Source organism: Coregonus lavaretus, assembly GCF_964263955.1.
Source record: "Coregonus lavaretus genome assembly, chromosome: 15".
NCBI classification, from domain to species: Eukaryota; Metazoa; Chordata; class Actinopteri; order Salmoniformes; family Salmonidae; genus Coregonus; species Coregonus lavaretus.
The window spans coordinates 30,528,569-30,549,107 of NC_140002.1; the positions used below are offsets into that span (position 1 = coordinate 30,528,569).

A 20,539-nucleotide genomic window follows, 5' to 3' on the forward strand; every position below is an offset into this window, starting at 1 on the left:
TTTCCCGGATGTTGACTGACACGGAAGTTGGATTATACATTCAAAATGCATATTTAGTAAAGTACATAGCCAAGCGCACAGGTTTAAGAAAAAGGAATAAATAAAACATATAATAATAAAAAAACTTTTACAAACGTTACAGAGTTCTTATATACATTTAATTATACATATCATATATCAGGTTGTATGTTTCAGAGGCAGAATATGAGTTTCTGGGCATGTTTGTTTTTAACAAATCTTAATGATTGCACAAAAATATGAATCATAAAGGGGTAGTCTTCAAAAATATACACTGAACAAAAATAAAACGCAACATGTAAAGTGTTGGTCCCATGTTACATGAGCTTAAATAAAAAATACCAGAAATGTTCCATAAGCACAAAATGATTATTTCTCACACATTTGTTCACATCCCTGTTAGTGAGCATTTCTCCTTTGCCAAGATAAACCATCCACCTGACAGGTGTGGCATATCAAGAAGCTGATTAAATGGCATGATCATTACACAGGTGCACCTTGTGCTGGGGACAATAAAAGGCCACTCTAAAATGTGCATTTATGTCACACAACGCAATGCCACAAATGTCTCAAGTTTTGAGGGAGTGTGCAATTGGCATGCTGACCACAGGAATGTCCACCGGAGCTATTGCCAGAAAAGTGAATGTTTATTTCTCTACCATAAGCTTCCTCCAACATAATTTTAGAGAATTTGGCAGTACCTCCAACTGGCCTCACAACTGCAGACCAAGTGTATGGCGTTGTGTGATGCTGATTTCAACATTGTGAACAAATCAAATGAAATCAAATGTTATTTGTCACATACATGTGTTTAGCAGATGTTATTGCGGGTGTAGCGAAATGCTTGTGCTTCTAGCTCCGACAGTGCAGTAATATCTAACAAGTAATATCTAACAGAGTGCCCCTTGGTGGCAGTGGAGTTATGGTATGGGCAGCATGCAGTAATATCTAACAAGTAATATCTAACAGAGTGCCCCATGGTGGCAGTGGAGTTATGGTATGGGCAGGCATAATCTACGGACAACGAACACAATTGCATTTTATCGATGGCAATTTGAATGCACAAAAATACCGTGACGAGATCCTGAGGTCCATTGTGAGGCCAATTTTTCTTAAGGTATCTGTGACCAACAGATGCATATCTGTATTCCCGGTCATGTGAAGTCCATAGATTAGGGCCTAATGAATTTATTTCAATTGACTGATTTCCTCATATGAACTGTAACTCAGTAAAATCAATGAAATTGTTGCATGTTGCGTTTATATTTTTGTTCAGTATATGTTGACTGACTGCTGGGGCTGCAACAGAAACCGTTTACTCCCAGTTTACTCCAAACGGAAAACGCAAACGAGAGTTTCTATTGGACAAATTCAGGGAGGTCCCTCCCGGTTTCACCCCGTTTGCTCTGTTTGCTTCAGTTTGGATCTTAAACAGTAAACGGTTTCCATAATGAATAGACCCCTGGCCTTGAAAGTGTATTGTTTGTGTGAGTATGAAAAATGTATGCACTCACTATAAACTGTAAGTCGCTCTGGATAAGAGCGTCTTCTAAATGACTAAAATGTAAATTTAAATGTGTGAGTTTCTGGCAGTATACTCTAGTCTAGTAAGTGGCGGTTATGACACATTTATTGGATGCCAACCGCCATTAAACCTCATCGAAGTTTCCGGCAGGCCAGAAACAGCGGCGCGTTTTGGTTGTTAGCTATAATGTTTATGTTTGAGCTGAGCCACCACACGTGGGAGCCGGCGACTGGAAATGGCGGCGAGTAGTGTGGACGAAATGGAGAGAAGAAACAGCTGTGCTGGAGTGCGATCAATATGGGTGACCGTTCTGATGATATTGAGGAGGATGAGGGTCAAGGATCTGAATGGTCTGTAGTAGAAAGACTGCAAGAAGAGAGATCATGATACTGAAACAGTGGAGCCTCTAGTGTAGAAAGCAAAAAGCGGGTCAAGGTAGGAAGCAAGAGTAATAATGTGTCGGGAGTGGAAAGTTGTGATGGTGTTTGGTGAGACCACAGGTCCTCATTTACACCCTATCCGACTAACTAATGCCGTAGAGAAAGAGAGGTTAAGTTAAATTAGCCCTGTTAATTGGAATGGTAGATTGCTAATATTTTGTGGTAGCCAGGCTCATCAAAGGAAGATTATGCAAAAATAATTCTTAATGGGAAGAAGATTAAAATCCATGTACCTGGTGCTTATGCTAGGTAGAGGGGAGTCATCACTGGGGTCCCAATATCAATGTCCACAGATGATATTAAAGAAAATGTGAAGGGAGGCAGAGTGATTGAGGCCAAAAGGTTGATCAGTAGGAAAGAGGGTCAAAGAAGTGAAAGCTTATCAGTGATGCTGAGGTTTGAGAAAGTTTTGCTGGGAAAAGTACAGATAGGATTCCTTAGTTTAAATGTTAAAGAATTTGTCCCATATACACTGAGGTGTTTTAAATGCCAAAGAGTGGGACATGTAGCTGCTCAGTGTAAAGGAAAGAAAAGATGTGCCAAGTGTGGAGGGGAACATGATTAAGGTGAATGTGGAAGCAATGTGAAGGTTGTGTTGTAATTGTGGGAGAGAACACAGTGCAGCATTTGGTGGATGACAGGTGCAGAGAGAGGCTAGAGAGGCTCAGAGATATAGGATCAGTCATGATGTATCATATACAGAGGCTGTAAGACAGATTGGTGGAATTACAGTGTGGACTGATGGAGCTTCCATGGATGTTCCTGTCGTAAGTGGACCTACTGTTGGGGCTGGTGCTTCTGATGGTCCTGGCATGTTTACGAGGCCTGTTCAGAAATGTTGCGCTCATGAATGTGTGGTGTCAAAGGACACTGATAATTAATAAAGCTGACTTCATAGCGTTTATTGGTAAGGTTATCAATACAACTCGGGTTATGGAAAGCAGAAATGCCAGGTTGAAGGTTATTGTGGAGACTGCAAAATAGATATTGGGGGAAACAGATGTTACTGTTGAAATGGTTGACATGCTGAACAATCCTAAGGGTGGAGTGTTTCAGCATGATATAGATAGTTTAATGGGTTTGGGAGAGGGTGTGTTAGAAGTTAGTAGGGATTTATTTGGTTTCGAATTTTATTGTCATGGTAGTACAGAATTGGGCACATCATGATTGATTGTACATTGCATGCACTTTAAATGTTTGTTTGCGGACTGCCATGATATTATAGAAGAAGAAATAGAGTTTCCGGCAGACTGCATGCTGTGTTGCGTATTGCTGCCTTTCGCAGGTCAGAGTGAGAATTGCACATTTATATATTTATAGTAGCCTCACACCTGTAGGTGCAGGCAGGTTGAAAAGAGAAACAACAACAACTTCCTTTCTATCTCACTCTGCCGGTCATTTTCGCCCCAAAATGGTTACAAGAGAAAAGGTAGTTACCCCAATTCAGCCAGCTCACAGAAAAATGTCCTTCTATCCTCCCCATACTGCCTGCAATATAAGAGGACATGTTCCACAGTCTCCACCCCACCACATTCCCCACACTTCCAATCTACGTAGGTTTTTTCCCCACTAAAAGTAACCCACTTCCCAAGCCACAATGACCCAACCTCAGCCTTGTCAACAGAACCCCATTCCTCCTTTCACTCCACTGGTACCTACTGACCTTCCTCACAGACTTCTGAATATTGAAAATCTGCCTTCCCCTCTCTTCTCTCAATTCAATTTCAATTTAAGGGCTTTATTGGCATGGGAAACATGTGTTAACATTGCCAAAGCAAGTGAAGTAGATAGTAAACAAAAGTGAAATAAACAATAAATATTAACAGTAAACATTACACTCAGAAGTTTCAAAAGAATAAAGACATTTCAAATGTCATATTATGTATATATACAGTGTTGTAACAATGTGCAAATAGTTAAAGTACAAATGGGAAAATAAATAAACATAAATATGGGTTGTATTTACAATGGTGTTTGTTCTTCACTGGTTGCCCTTTTCTTGTGGCAACAGGTCACAAATCTTGCAGCTGTGATGGCACACTGTGGTTTTTCACCCAGTAGATAAGGGAGTTTATCAGAATTGGGTTTGTTTTCGAATTCTTTGTGGATCGCTGTAATCTGAGGGAAATATGTGTCTCTAATATGGTCATACATTTGGCAGGAGGTTAGGAAGTGCAGCTCAGTTTCCACCTCATTTTGTGGGCAGTGTGCACATAGCCTGTCTTCTCTTGAGAGCCAGGTCTGCCTACGGCGGCCTTTCTCAATAGCAAGGCTATGCTCTCACTCACACTGCCACTTCTGGGTCACCCCCTCTGCTATAATTCTCCTCCACCACATCTACCTCCTCCCTCTTCAGAGTTGCCTCCCCTACCCCCACATGAGCTGGAACCCATAGAAAACCTACCTTACACTCTTTATGCCCCACCCTATGAAGCGCAATCAACAGCTCGATTAACAAGTCTGGACATGCTCTAGGCTTCCCTTCTCTCATTGCGACCAGGGCAGCGCCAGTCTGAACACAAAATAACCCTTTTAGGCCCCACTTCTTCCACCCACACTAGTGCTAGTGTGGGGATCTATTTTCTCATAATTGGATCTGTATGTGATGACTAACTTAGAAAGAATGCATTAATGATTAAAGCATAAAAGGTTTGTACTGTACTGATATAAATTGTTTCACATAACAAGCTGTGATTCATGTGAGGAACGTTAGGGGGTAGGATGAGATAAGACTTGTATTTCTCACAGATACGAACACTTCCTCTTTGTTGTCTGTGAACCGTCCTTGAACGTAGGTATTTAGAGTACAGTGGAACGGTGTCTATGGGTGATGACTCTACAGGTTGTTATGATAACAACATATGCCTGGCAACAGTGGAGCGCCAAGGGGCTGGGACCAGCCTGTGCGCCAACGGATTGGCTGAGTAAGTCTAAACCACGCTCAGTCTCTACTCTGATAGGCCCAGCAGGGAGTGGGAACTATCTCCGTCAGAGTATTTGAAGAAGAACCTGTAACAATGGATCAGTTCTCTGTCTGCCCTGCGTGGTATTTCAGTGAGCCCGTATACAAACCATCATACTTATCATACATACATTTTGCATATAATACATTTAGCTTGGATTGAATATCTCTTGATTTTCTCTTATTCCAATACCAGATTTGAATTACGCAATTTCTAACACTAGTATTTCAGCAGAGAAGACTGAAACTGTCACAGCAGCCTACCCAGGTGTATCTCAAACTGAGGAACATGTATCCCAAACCCTGCTCTTCCACTGCCTAGGTCCATTGACCCATCTGTGAAAATCCGCAAGTAGGGATCCTATGCCGCCGTAAATGAGCTTCAACCACCCCAGAAGGGTCCCCGCAGTCCTCAGCCCATATTTCATCCAAAATTGACATGTCAACATCAGGCTCTGGCAACAGCCACCGAGGCACCCATGGCCAGCAGACTGGGGCCCCCACTTCCAGACACCCCATTCCTAACGCCTCCCCCCATTCCTGCATTTGTGTCACATGGCTACCTCTCCTCAGACCAGTTCGCTCACCACCCCATTCCCATGCGCCTTGAAAGCTTGATACAGCACCCTCACAAGTCTAGACAGGGAGCTGTTCGCATTCTTTAGTTGGTCACCCTGTGGGTTTCTAGTTGACACTGTAGCCACATCTTCTAAAAAGTTTAGTTATCTTTTCAAGGTGTAATTTTGCTAATGTTGATCATGAAACAAAATACATTAATAATTAACCTAATTATAGAGATTAACATCCAAACTTTCAACAATAATACGTTAGTAATGAGATTTGATATAAATGCATAGGATGGCTATTAGATCAAGAATAAAGGTTCCTTCATTTTACATGATTTGTTTGAAATTATCCAGACCAGTTTCACCTAGAACAAAACAGTGCATTTGTTATAAAAACCGGTTCAGCACGTCACCCTCTCCTTGACATTCATAAAGAATGCAGTGGGCTAGGCTATTATAATCTTGTTTAATACCAAAACGTTCACCCCAGATTTTCGGTCTAATAAATGTGTGCTGAGCACATGATGACCAGAGCTCAACTACACCAGTCGGTTACAGAGGTGCGTGCATGTGACTCACCAGGCTACATTATCCTGCCTGCTCCCATACTGTGTGCAGTAGCCAACTCCTCTAGCATTGGCATGACAACAACAATATAAGAGTTGGCTACAGCACATACAGTCCAGTACTCACCTTTGTCATTCAATGGTATGACACATCCTTTTGGCTCTTAGTCTTGCCCCTGAACTTATGCTGGTGATCCATGAAGTCCCAGTGGATGTGCGACCAGACAGGAGTGGGTTCAACCCCCTGTTCCACGTTAGACCATGCATCCCTGACTTGTCATTGACATCTGTCTGGTTAAGGGACATGAAATTAGTTTGCGGTTCAAAATAGTAATTTGACAAAACCGATGATGGACAGGGAAACACAATACAAACAGTCTGAAACCATCATTTGTATCATACATGAATTACAGTACAAGTGTTTATTTCAGCTTCAAGTGGAACAAAGGGTCTCCTAAACACAGTGATGTTCCTGTAGTTAAGACTTTTTTTCAGCACAAAGGCAAATACATTTGGTCATGTACCTCTCTGTCCAGTTAAGGGAACTCTTTGGAAACAAGCAAAACAGATGAGATCAGTTAGAATAGTAAGAGATTCAGGAGAGGGGGGAGGTGGTGATCCAGTCATCCTTTCCCACAACAGACAGGAAGAAGTGTCAGCTATGTAGTATCAGGTGTAATAAACATTGAAGGTTTTAGATCATTGGAGGTTATATATGCTTTCACAGGTGTGACGTCAAATATTTTCTAAAGGGCAAGTGCACAACTGATTTGTGTGACGACTGTTTACTAGCTGAATGTCTTTTATAAATGGAGAGTAAAACAAAGAAAGTGTGTGTGGGGGGAGAGCCTTATTGAAATTAAAACAAAGTCAGGGAACATATTGTAGCCAGACTTGTTGAGCTATGCTTCATGTTAATTAGCCTAATGACTGTACTCTGAGGTATTTGCTTATAAATGAACCTGTGTCTTTGACACAGTATAGAAACGACTGAGCCAATCCATTGACCATAACCATTCATGGCTCAGTTCCATTTAACCAATGGAACTGCAGGGCTGGTAAACTGCAGGGGGCTAAAAGCAAATTAATGCTGTCATTCATTTACAGTACAGTATGAGTCACTAGGTTTGTAGTTGGTAATGAACAGGACATTTATCATCAAAGAAATTGCCTATTTTTAGAATTATTCTGATTTCAACGACCGTTGTGAATCTTATGACAATTATTCTTCACTTTCCAACTCAGCCAGGCAAGACACCATTCCCGCTACTCATGGTACTTTTAGTGGAGGGAAAGGGGATATTTAAGTTAATTTACCGTATTCTAACTGATGTCAATAGGCAGTTGATTCCTGGCTGATAAAAACTCAAGACTTAAAACATAAGCCCAAAATCATGGAAAATATGTCATTTATTTTTATGGGACCAACTTAATGTCACAAGACTATATAAATCTTCAGCAAAGTGAGAAAGGAGGTTATGGAAAAGCAGCAGTCAAAGATTAATAGACAATTACATAATAAATGAATGAAGACATACAGTTACATAACACTTCAAACTTGGTCCTATCCTTGACATGAGCGCCACAGAAGCTTATAGCCATGATTACTATTGTTTTGCTTGTGCTTAAAAGTACATTTTGACATAAGTCCATCCAACAGAATTGATTTCCAAAATGTTTTTAAAAAATACATCTACATATTAAATTGTTGTGGTATATGAACATTGATAATTTATCGCCAATAAAGACACATTCTGACTGAAATTAGGCACATTCTACTCAAAAGCATAAGTTAAATCATACATCATGTCATATGGGAGGACATTTCAACATATAATTTGCCAACAAATAATTGCCATCCTAGGAATACCAGAATACGCAATGTACACAGACAATCGAGAAATTGCATACAGAAAGCAATAGATTCATAGCCGAGGTGGAGACCAACGTAAATATGTAACATACTGTATAAGTACTGGCATCTCCCTTCTGCTCTTTTCAGGGAGAAAATAATCTAAATGGAGTGTATTTTGATGCATGGACATATGAGCATATACATAATGTTATATACAATGCATGGTTGCCTACCTTGTTCCTAACGTGTGTACTGTATATAAAAGGCTACACAGGAAGAAAGAAAAAAACAGTATGTTACATGAGTAATAGTCCCTTAAGATACACTTCTCCTAACAATAATCTGTACTTCTACAGGTAGACAAAGGCTGATGTGAGGAGATAGATTGACAAAACTGTAAAGAATTGTGCCGATGGTTTGCTAAATTCTATGGTGTAATATGTTATGTTCATTCTGTATGAAAATAAAACCAGAATATCCATGAAGAATTCTGAAATGTAATTTCCATACAGAGTTAATGTTCCTATTCCTGAGTTTGATCAACTTCTTCAGAAAGCAGATGGAATCTCTTTTAGACAGACCATATCACCAGTTATGTCAAAAACAAAACAGACAGAAAACAAACAAATATTACAACATCATTAAGAACTCTGAACGTTCTATCATAGAAGAAGTTGAAATAAAATTACACTGAACCAATTCGGAACTTTTAAAAGTAGTTAAAAGAAACGATGCTGGACAACAAAAATGTATTTCAGTGAAGAAGGAAAAAAAAATCTCCTTTGGCATGCCCTGATTACTGGTCAATGATGCATAACAAATTAACAGTCCAAAAACTCCATAAACCATCAGAGAGAAACTCCCCATAGAGTAAACTATACTCCCACTTACCCAATATAATGAAAGAAACCAGTTACAGAGATGCATACAGGTTCCCGTATACTACTAGCATGGGGAAGAAATCTTATTAGTGAGACAGCAGCACTGTAGTTTCCTTTCAACTCAAGTTTCAAGTTTTAATGTCACATGCACAAGTACAGTGACATGCCTTTCTTTCAAACTAAAAACACAACATTGAAATAATCAATAACAATGTAATACTAGAAGAAGAAAAAAACTAGAAATTAGAAGAAATATGAAGAACACAACTACTCAATAACTACAAAAAAAAATCTCAGGTGGGTTATCTCCTTGTATATTCATTGAAAATAAGAATTTGGGGTATGTAAATTGTCAAGTAGTGCATTGACAGAATTTATTCAACCAAATACTAATAGTTATGATTGAGACTACCGGTCAGTTTATTCATTTTTTTGGGGGGGGGGGGGGGGGGGGGGGGGTTAGAGTTCACTGGCAAAGACTCAAAGCAAAATGTTAACTGATTTACTGTCCTTATCAATGTGTGCCTCATTTTGAAGACAGGACTGCTAAAACATAACATAATCTTGGCTAAATATGAACATGTTAGAGCTAGCAAAATTGAGTATGAGTTGGATAAAATATGTAAATCGGTTCTATGTAACCAAAGTGACAATAGTGTTCTAGAAAATCTATGGCTAAGACAACTTCATAGCCACAGCTCCATAAACCATTTAAAAACACCCTGCGGGGACAAGACTGACCCTTTTCAGCTAGCACAAAGTAATTTAATCTCAGCTCCCTCCAGGCTTTCAGACCCCCACTGCGCCCCTACCAATGAGCTGGGCAGTGTCATCATCTGAGGGGTGGGAGTCCATCCCCTCCTCCGCAGTATCAGAGTCTGACTCCTCCTGAGGGGAGAAGTAGCCCTCGTACTCCAGGATGGGCGAGTCGCAGTGCCCGGGGGAGCCTAGGCACTGGGCGGTGGTTACCGTGGTGACGGTGGCAGAGTAGGCCCCTGGGTTGCCAGAGGGGGAGTCTGGGTTGGAGGGGCGGAGCAGAGGGGTGCGCTCTGTGTCAGCTTCACCCTCTGCCCCCTCTTCGTCTGCACGACGTGCCCCATCATCCTCAGACTCGGACTCAGAGTACTCTGGATTAGGCCGGGTTACGCGTTGTTTGCACACAGGGCAAGTTTTCTTAGTCCCTGTAAGCCAGGGGTCCACACACTTGCTGTGGTACGCTGAAGAGATTATACAAATAAAACAGTTACCATATGGCCTTGGAACTGTGAGAATAACTTATGTGAGTGAGATAGAGCCAAACATGATCATTTACAATTACCGTGTGAGCAAGGCAAAACTCGCAGTTTGTCACCCTCTTCATACTCATCCAGACAAATAGCACAAACATCATATTCATCACCTAAAATACGAATAAGATTGACATGTGACAGGTGGAAATACAATGCATTGTAATGCTAACTAATGTAATAATAACAGGAGCAGACAATCAGATGACCCTTTTTGTTATTCAGGTTTCTCAACATTCTAGGGAAGAAAGTACTGCTGTCTCACAAAGTGTTTTGCAACGTCTTTAACTAGTTACACGGGTGATAGATTCTCATTTGAATGTGTGGTGGGACACTCCTTCTCGCTCTCATTACCTTTAGTGAACTTGTGAATGGGGATCTTCTTCAGCTGTTCCTTAGTCAGTCTATTTTTCCTCATCCTTTTCCTGTACTGCACACAGCGCACAATCTAAACCAAGACAAGGCAGGGAATGAAGAAACACAGACCACACCAAAATCTAAGAGTTGAGAGTCAGTGCTTTTTAATATGTGAATACAATTACTGAATTCTATTCATTTAGGATGTATGAAATCAATATTTAACTATTCAATTGTGAAATCAATTCCACATTCATAACAAAATGAGGCTGTTTCCCAAAGGCACTTACCAGGATGACAACCATCACAAGGATGATCATGCCCACTATTCCAGTGAAGGGGATGAGATAGTATGAGAGTGGGAAGGCAAACTCCGGCTTGAGGATCACATAGGCCCTGCACACCAAATACAGCACCATCAGCTTTTGTATGGGGGCATTGTTCAGAAAAGCCACAAATCTCTACAACTAAGAGGGACAGCAATGCCAGACTCAACACCATCTCCAAAATAGGGATGATGTCCACATAGGACCAGCCAATCAGTCACTTTATTCCTAGTTATATGTACATATCTACCTCAATTACCTCGTACCCCTGCACATTGATTCGGCACTGGTACCCCGTGTATATAGCCAAGTTATCGTTACTCATTGTGTATCTATTATTACGTGTTTTACTTTTCTATTATTTCTCCAATTTCTTTCTCTGCATTGTTGGGAAGAGCCTGTAAATAAGCATTTCACTGTTAGTCCACACCTGTTGTTTACGAAGCATGTGACAAATATAATTTGATTTGAGACCCTCAGCAGGGCTGACATGATGAGCGCAAAGATGTGAAGAACATGACTGAATCTCAGTGCAAATCTAATCAATAAAGGTCCCGTCTTCCCTATGGTGCAAGACCATTAACAAAGATCCAATAAAAGCCCCTGTTGAATGGTTACATTAGCAATCATAACCCATCAACAGATAGTTAAGTGCTACCTCCATCTAACATTGTGACTCTCAGTAGAAATAACATCTGTGATGTCACCATTTAACAGGTTGTCATGGAAGTTGAGCTTGACAAAAATAATAAAACATCACAATGGAACTCACCCTTGTTCAGGAATGATGAAGGTCCTGAGAATTTGGGAGGCGTAGTAGCTGGTGAATACTGAGGGGATCTCAATCTCCTCTGCAATAGTTTCTACACACACAAACAAACAAAAAGGGGAGCGCTGCCACTCAGCATTACCAAAGTATTCAGTTTTTTTCTTCTTTTTTTTTCTTGGGATGATACTGGTTAATAAAGACTACTTGAGATTTTGAGGAGTGAGAACACAAATCAGACAACCTGGTTAAGTAAACTATCTAGTAACTGAACTCATTCTGTAAGAAATGGATATAGGCAGCTTAGAGAAGGTGATGATGATTGTAGGATCCTCACCATTGCTGTAGTTCATGTTGAGTAGAGTCTCTGAGTACATGTTGTGAACGATGGCTGCACTGAATCCAGCTTGCTGTGCATGCAGCACCTGCATTAAATACAAAACCATAATTTACATTGTAACAATTGTAAACACTAGGTGCAGTGTGATTTTACACTGAATATGTTGCAATAAATAATCTGCTGAATTCCAAATTGAATAGCAACACCTTATATCCTAAGCAACCCAACAGCATAGCTACACACACCAACCTTGATTTCAAAATTGCAGTCATAGCGTCGGATGAGGACTATGTACTTAGTAGTGGTAGTGTTGGGATCACTAGATGTGGGTGGTGGTGGTGGAGGTTCTATCGGAGCGCAGCCGTTGAGTGGTCGGGACTCTACTAACACACCCTTGAAGAGAGAGAAAGGAAAGGAAGTTTCAGCTGATGTTTGCAATGGATCAAAGGACATGTTGCTCCTGTATTCACTTCTCCTCTCACATTAGTGTTGCATGGTATCCTGAAACTTCTGTACTTTTTCTATACTAGAACATGAAAACGGTTTGGTACTACACCCCAACCCGAGCACTCCGTTCTGCCACCTCTGGTCTCTTGGCCCTCCCACCCCTGCGGGAGGGCAGCTCCCGCTCAGCCCATTCCAAGCTCTTCTCTGTCCTGGCAATGGTGGAACCAGCTTCCCCCTGAAGCTAGGACAGCAGAGTCCCTGCCCATTTTCCGAAAACATCTGAAACCCTATTTTAAATAATCCCACAGCACCCCCCTTCTCACCCCGACCCTCACAAAAAACAAGAAGGAAAAAAAGAATGCAGTTCGTGAACTAACACTCGCACTTTAAATTGAGGGAAAATGTGCTTACTATGACTGTGAGATGTGGTTGTCCCACCTAGCTATCTTAAGATGAATGCACCAACTATGTCGCTCTAGATAAGAGCATCTGCTAAATGACAAAAATATTTAAAAAATAAAATCAGTACTTCTGTAAAATGTGTCTCACAGATCAAGTCTGTCTATCAGCGAAGCTGATATCCCCCTTAAAAGAAAATATTTTGGTATTTGTTTCATTAGTGCATTGTTGATATAGTCCCAACATGTTTTGCACATCAGCAATCAAGTTTTCAAGATATATAACTTTAAAAATTACAGAAATACAGCCGGTATGAAACCATTACAAAAAATGTGGACATTCTATTTTTAGCTGGTATGGGAGCGAATACATTGAAAAAGAATATCAAATTGGGATAATGTTTTAAATTACACTGGCAAGTATAATAACATTTGCCAGGGCATATTATTTTATTATAAATCCGATTATTTCACATGGCGATGTGGGAAGCTAAAAGGCTAGCTAGCTTACAAGGGAAGGAAACAAGACAAGATACTCTTCTTTTGCTTTCACAACAAATGAGAAGACAACAAGAAAACCTCTGTCATCCCCTTGTGAATGTTGCTATTTGGGATTCTGGACCGATGAGGTATCATGTCACCAAAAGGTAAAATGTCGGACAGTTGTTTTCATGGTAATCTACTCATGTTCGCATACGCCGATTCATGGACCGTCTATATCCGGGTTACATCCGGTTTACACAGACCAACGTCACATGCGCACTAGCACTCAGTGTGCACAGGGAGCAGCGACAAAACATTACATTTACATTTACATTTTAGTCATTTAGCAGACGCTCTTATCCAGAGCGACTTACAGTTAGTGAATACATATTTTTTTATACTGGCCCCCCGTGGGAATTGAACCCACAACCCTGGCGTTGCAAACACCATGCTCTATCAACTGAGCTACTACACCCCTGCCGGCCATTCCCTCCCCTACCCTGGACGACGCTGGGCCAATTGTGCGCCGCCCATGAGTCTCCCGGCCGCAGCCCCCTTGCCTACTGAATTTTTATTTTGTATTTATTTTAACTTTATTTAACTAGGCAAGTAAGTTAAGAACAAATTCTTATTTACAATAACGGCCTACACCGGCCAAACCCGGAGGACCACGCTGGGCCAATTGTGCGCCGACCTATGGGACTCCCAATCACGGCCGGTTGTGATACAGCCTGGAATCAAACCAGGGGGTCTGTAGTGACGCCTCAAGCGCTGAGATGCAGTGCCTTAGACCACTGCGCCACTCCCGCAGCACTCGGGCACTGTTGTCCCGCAGTTCTGTTAACATGTGCTGGCTTAGCCAATGACACCATTACTGGTTAAAAAGAGACAGCGTGCACTTTTATATAAGCTACTTCTGTGAAAATGTTGTTGATCAGTAAAATAAAATCAATCCCATATGGAAGGGAAATAGATTGTTTAACCTTATTTCATGGGACTACAGATGACAATCACAATAACTCAATGCATGCACACACTCTTATTGAATATGCATTCACCTGTATAGGTATATGCAGTTTCGCTTGGTAAAATAATAAAACATAGGCCTAGACTCGACTTACCCAGTTTATCAAGAGATTTACCATTCAAATCAATTATTACCATTATGTTATGTAGTTAGATTAGTAAAAAAAAAGTCTAATTGATTGTATAATTGATTCATTAATGCACACATGGCTGTCTCTGCAAAATGTTGAGGTAAAAATGTAATGATATTTTACTCAAAAGATGCCCAACGATTGAGCAGTAGCTGAGTTTATCTGTCTGGATCAAGTGCCATTCTGTGACTTTGGCTAATATGCCTTATTTTGCTGTGGTATAATTTTGGTATTGAGTATTTTGATACTAAACCTGGTATCGGTATCGAAGTCAAAATTCTGGTATCGTGACAACACTACTCACCATAAGTCCTTCTTTGGGTAGTGATGATCCAAAAAAGGCAGGCAGGTCCTCAAACAACATGCTGGTCATATTGCTGTAATGCTACCAGACAGACACAAGTGTTGAGTTTTTTTGGACAAATGCAATGCCAAACATCTGAGATCACGTGTAAATCCACAACAAACTTGATCACACAGTTCTACAATCACGAGGACTCACAGCATAGATGTATGAGTGTGCAGGTAAGGGGGCAAGTGTGCAGCACAGAGCCAGAGTGAGAACGCCCAGTCGGGCACCCATGCACCACAGACCCAACATCCTGCTTCACTGTCTGTGTGGAGAATGGGATGAGTAGGGCCAGGTAACTGGGAAGTTTAGCCTGAGGAGTGGAAGAGGCAAATATCATCAATTGATTCATCAATTGCATAATAACAAATGATTCAAATACCAGTCCAAATAAACAAGAAGGGTGGAATTGCGGCCTGCATTTCGGGTGCGTTCCTGCATGTGCATGAACCCCTCTTTATACTTCTATTGGTCCATTTTTAAACTAGTACAGGCAGGAGGATGGACAATAACGTTGGATGCCAGCCGCCGATAAACCCCACAGAAGGGGCGGGGGCAACAATGGTAGCTAGTTATCCGTACACCTGTAGAGTGGCCTTCGTCCTCACCTGTCGGGCACAGTTGTCCCGCAGTTCTGTTAACGTGTGCTGGCTTAGCCAGCTAGTCCGGTACACAGCAGGCGGGAACGACACTGTGTACTTGCTAACTAGCAAGCTAGCACATGGTGTCGCTAACTAGCAAGCTAGCCATCATCCCAATAGTTTCTAAGATCAATGGCGCATGTATATACAGTGGGGAAAAAAGTATTTAGTCAGCCACCAATTGTGCAAGTTCTCCCACTTAAAAAGATGAGAGAGGCCTGTAATTTTCATCATAGGTACACGTCAACTATGACAAACAAATTGAGGGGAAAAAATCCAGAAAATCACATTGTAGGATTTTTTATGAATTTATTTGCACATTATGGTGGAAAATATGTATTTGGTCACCTACAAACAAGCAAGATTTCTGGCTCTCACAGACCTGTAACTTCTTCTTTAAGAGGCTCCTCTGTCCTCCACTCGTTACCTGTATTAATGGCACCTGTTTGAACTTGTTATCAGTATAAAAGACACCTGTCCACAACCTCAAACAGTCACACTCCAAACTCCACTATGGCCAAGACCAAAGAGCTGTCAAAGGACACCAGAAACAAAATTGTAGACCTGCACCAGGCTGGGAAGACTGAATCTGCAATAGGTAAGCAGCTTGGTTTGAAGAAATCAACTGTGGGAGCAATTATTAGGAAATGGAAGACATACAAGACCACTGATAATCTCCCTCGATCTGGGGCTCCAGGCAAGATCTCACCCCGTGGGGTCAAAATGATCACAAGAACGGTGAGTGCAGTGCCAGACGTGTCCCCCTGCTTAAGCCAGTACATGTCCCGTCTGAAGTTTGCTAGAGTGCATTTGGATGATCCAGAAGAGGATTGGGAGAATGTCAGATGAAACCAAAATAGAACTTTTTGGTAAAAACTCAACTCGTCGTGTTTGGAGGACAAATAATGCTGAGTTGCATCCAAAGAACACCATACCTACTGTGAAGCATGGGGGTGGAAACATCATGCTTTGGGGCTGTTTTTCTGCAAAGGGACCAGGACGACTGATCTGTGTAAAGGAAAGAATGAATGGGGCCATGTATCGTGAGATTTTGAGTGAAAACCTCCTTCCATCAGCAAGGGCATTGAAGATTAAACGTGGCTGGGTCTTTCAGCATGACAATGATCCCAAACACACCGCCCGGGCAACGAAGGAGTGGCTTCGTAAGAAGCATTTCAAGGTCCTGGAGTGGCCTAGCCAGTCTCCAGATCTCAACCCCATAGAAAATCTTTGGAGGGAGTTGAAAGTCCGTGTTGCCCAGCGACAGCCCCAAAACATCACTGCTCTAGAGGAGATCTGCATGGAGGAATGGGCCAAAATACCAGCAACAGTGTGTGAAAACCTTGTGAAGACTTACAGAAAACGTTTGACCTGTGTCATTGCCAACAAAGGGTATATAACAAAGTATTGAGAAACTTTTGTTATTGACCAAATACGTATTTTCCACCATAATTTGCAAATAAATTCATAAAAAATCCTACAATGTGATTTTCAGGATTTTCTTTCCTCATTTTGTCTGTCATAGTTGACGTGTACCTATGATGAAAATTACAGGCCTCTCTCATCTTTTTAAGTGGGAGAACTTGCACAATTGGTGGCTGACTAAATACTTTTTTCCCCCACTGTACACAACACAAATAGCTAGCTAGTGTTCGTCGTCGGTAATAACTAACTAGCGTTACCTAGTTTATACGTAGCTAGCAACGTATCCAGCTAAGTGGAATCAATGGGGGGAAAACATTCGGTCTGGTGGACAAAACTATTATGTTTAGTAATAACTCAGTTAGCTAGTTTATTTGGCCAGATAAGCTGACGTTAACTCGCTAGGTGTGCTAACACAACAACAACAAACACGAATTTGACTTACCACTGATAGCTACACTAACATTAGCTAGCTGCTATAATCTTAGCTAAGAGATTATAACGTTAGATAACTAGCGATCGGAAAGCTACGGTACTTTGTCAGGTTGATCCTCAATACTGATCAGAACAGTCTCAATCATCGAAGTAAAACATATCTAGTTAGCTATCTGGGGAGAAGTGGTGTGATCACGGAGCTATAAAAGAACGGGTATGATCCTTCTTGTACCAGTCCAGTGCCTTGTTGTTTTGTCCTCTTCTTCCCTGTTCCAGAGCAGAGGCTAGTTATCTAGCTAGCTTCGTTTTTGAGAAGAAGCAAGTAGCTAGAAAACAAAAGTAGGATGGGAAAGATAGCTAGATACGTTATAATAGCAATATAACTATATTGTTTGGTGTCTAAAGCCACTCTTTTCTGAAAATGCTAGGCTCAAGACTAAGGAAATACATTTCCTGCATAATAATATCCAGCCGCTAGGAGAACAGTCATAGACAGAAAAATAAGCCAGATGTTTCACCGGATGTATAAATCTGAAGCATCCGGTTGGCGTTTCAACTCACCACCAAATAAGATGATGAGAGGAAGCCCATTGGCCGGCAGTGGGAGAAGATGGAGCGAGATGGAGTTTGGCCGACATTCTGCTAATGCAAATAGCCTGGGTAGCCATTTGATTAGATGTTCAGGAGTCTTATGGCTTGGGGGTAGAAGCTGTTTAGAAGCCTCTTGGACCTAGACTTGTCGCTCCGGTACCGCTTGCCGTGCGGTAGCAGAGAGAACAGTCTATGACTAGGGTGGCTGGAGTCTTTTACAATTTTTAGGGCCTTCCTGTGACACCGTCTGGTATAGAGGTCCTGGATGTACTGGGCTGTACGCACTACCCTCTGTAGTGCCTTGTGGTCGGAGGCCGAGCAGTTGCCATACCAGGCAGTGATGCAACCAGTCAGGATGCTCTCTGGTGCAGCTGTATAATCTTTTGAGACAAAACAAGCAAGTATAGTGTAGAGAATCATTGTACCATCTAAATTGTACCATCTATATTTTCCATAACCAAAAATATTGTATTTTCAGCTGTTTGAAGCTGGTGTACAAAACCGAAAGTAAAAGACGCAAAAACAAAACTTAAGCACGGGAAGCATAGAATTAGTGTGCATAGAACAGCTCTACCGCTTCTTAGACTTGCTTTCAATGAGAATGACAGATATATAACTAATTTCTATGTGAATTTGGTAGGGTCGACCAAAAAGTTACATATTGCAGCTTTAAATGGTGGTTGGCAACCTAAAGGTGCATTACCGACACCAACTGGAGTGGAGTGTAAATCCATTACACTTTGATCCTTTCTGATCCTACAGCAGGCCAACAGCCTGGGAGGACGGGACACTACCATTCAACACTCCCTGTAACTCCTCTGCAGTATAATCTCAAGTAAATCCCTGCAGCTGTCACCACAACACCTATTTTCTGTGATTTACGTTCCATTTCTGCGGTACAGTTGATAACCATGGCAATGAACCCTAAACAGCCAACCTGACTGAAGCACATTTAATTCGTAGGCCTATCACTCTGTACTGGCAAAGGACTACTATTCAGTGGGAGCATCTTAGGATCCCTCGCCCTTGACCCATCTTCCTCTGCTCTCTTCATAGCCCAATCAGTTGTGGGTCTACTCTCGACAGATTATAGAAAGGCACAGAAGCAGGCCAGTCTGGCTGTAGTTTATTTCTGATACTGATGAGCTGTCTGTCAGGCCCAGTTATTCAGGAAAGCTTAACATGCTTTCTGCCTCCTATTCCTTGACCTAGAACCTAACGCTTCAATATAGCCTAAATATTTGTCATTTAACTTTTTTAATGTATTACCTTTTATGTGTGGCATAAACATTAGGCTATTTCAAAAGTGTCCTGTAGGCTATCTGCGCACGTTCATCCAGTCCACTCTAATATAATTCCAGCATCCAAACTGTGTAACGGTCGTTCCATTAATGGAAGGAGACATCTGTTACAAAACACCAAAAAGTTTAATGACATTCGGAGATTGTTAAACCAAGCCTTCGATACTGAGTAGGGATGGATGTATTTTCTGTTTATCGAGATTGACATACTCTACTTGATGGTGGTGTTGAAAACGCAAACCATGATAATAAGCGCTCAAAGTCGGTAGTCGGTATACAGTTCTCTTTCATTTATGGGAACTCCTTCCCCTTCACGCGATGTGATTAAGATGCTTAATATCAAAGATGTTCACAGTCATGGTGCACCCTTACTGTACCCACGTGACCCGTCACTATAAAAGGTGGTGTGGTGTGACATACTGTATTTTCTTCACTCTCACGTTTATGTGTTTTACATTACGAAATTGCGATTAATCCCCTTCGGATTACTTTCTTACGAAATACGATTCTTCAACGTCTCAAGGAGGTGCCGTGAGTAGCTGATTTCTTAAAATCTAATCTACTCCCCCTCTCTCTCGATATTGTGCCTGCCCATACTAGCTAACTTTTATTGCTTTTTGTTGGGCATTTCCATCCTTGTGTGTTAGCTAGCTAGTTAGTTAGCTTCAGGCCATCCCATTATCTCAGATGTTTGCTCGTTTTGCTGTGATCACGGAGCTCAGCGTTGCTGTAGGCGACCGGTCCTCACTTGACCGAGTCCAAAAACACAGAGACTGACAGTCCACACTTGACTGTGCCAGTCAGATAGCTTCATATAGGCGGGAGTTTCGAGCCCTGACCTTTATACATATTTAGGCGGGAGTATCGACTCCGAAACAGGACAGGTCGGAGCCAACGGAGACAACTGTAAGCATAACTTTCTCTCGAAGCATCTGAAGCCGATACCGAGACAATCAAAGCATACACAGAGACACACCAAAACAAAAAGCTATTTTTTGTTACCTTTTTCTTGGAACATACTTCTCAGTACTGTACACGGGATGTTGTTCCACCCATGTCAAAAGTTTGAAAACAACTCCCAGCCTCAGATGCGCACACACTTTGCATTCTTTGCTTGGGAGCTGAACATGCTCAAGCGGCTGCACAGGGTAGCAACTCTTGCACTCACTGTCAGAAATTCAAACCAAGAGCATTGAAATCACGACTTGCGCACTATCAGATGAGTCTGCCACACAGATCAATGATCATTCCAAACACTCCAGGTCTAATGACTGGTCTCCCTCCCCTAGTGATCCACCGCCTGATAAACGCCATCGCTCAGCCTCACCTGGGCACAAATCTCGACACACTGAGATGCGCAAGGAGATTAAGTCATTGGACATTTGAATGGCAACCATTGAGTCTGCCCTCGAACACATCCTGGCCAG

General features: G+C 41.7%; 1 protein-coding gene across 2 annotated transcripts; it reads right to left on the bottom strand.

Annotated features, from left to right (window-relative positions):
- Nucleotides 1-7,469: 7,469 nt before the first annotated feature.
- On the bottom strand, nt 7,470-17,697 carry LOC311142996 (E3 ubiquitin-protein ligase RNF167-like). 2 transcript variants are annotated; one of them, XM_084178784.1, is made up of 10 exons: nt 17,453-17,697; nt 14,876-15,035; nt 14,678-14,758; nt 12,138-12,281; nt 11,886-11,973; nt 11,555-11,645; nt 10,747-10,852; nt 10,454-10,547; nt 10,132-10,212; nt 7,470-10,030 (listed from the first exon to the last, which is right to left on the bottom strand). In XM_084178784.1, the coding sequence occupies exons 2-10, from the start codon at nt 14,972-14,974 to the stop codon at nt 9,603-9,605; spliced, it is 1,212 nt and encodes a 403-aa protein (XP_084034910.1). In that variant the 5' UTR covers nt 14,975-15,035; nt 17,453-17,697; the 3' UTR covers nt 7,470-9,602. The 2 variants fall into 2 exon arrangements, with proteins under 2 accessions (XP_084034910.1, XP_084034911.1); XM_084178785.1 differs by having other exon boundaries at nt 17,231-17,697.
- Nucleotides 17,698-20,539: the final 2,842 nt, after the last annotated feature.

Coding starts and splice junctions, on each gene's coding strand:
- LOC311142996 (XM_084178784.1), bottom strand. CDS start 14,974: ATGTTGGGTCTGTGGTGCATGGGTGCCCGACTGGGCGTTCTCACTCTG. Junction 11,974..12,137: donor ACTGCAATTTTGAAATCAAG/GTTGGTGTGTGT, acceptor TATTTAATGCAG/GTGCTGCATGCACAGCAAGC. Junction 10,548..10,746: donor TTGTGATGGTTGTCATCCTG/GTAAGTGCCTTT, acceptor GTCTTGGTTTAG/ATTGTGCGCTGTGTGCAGTA.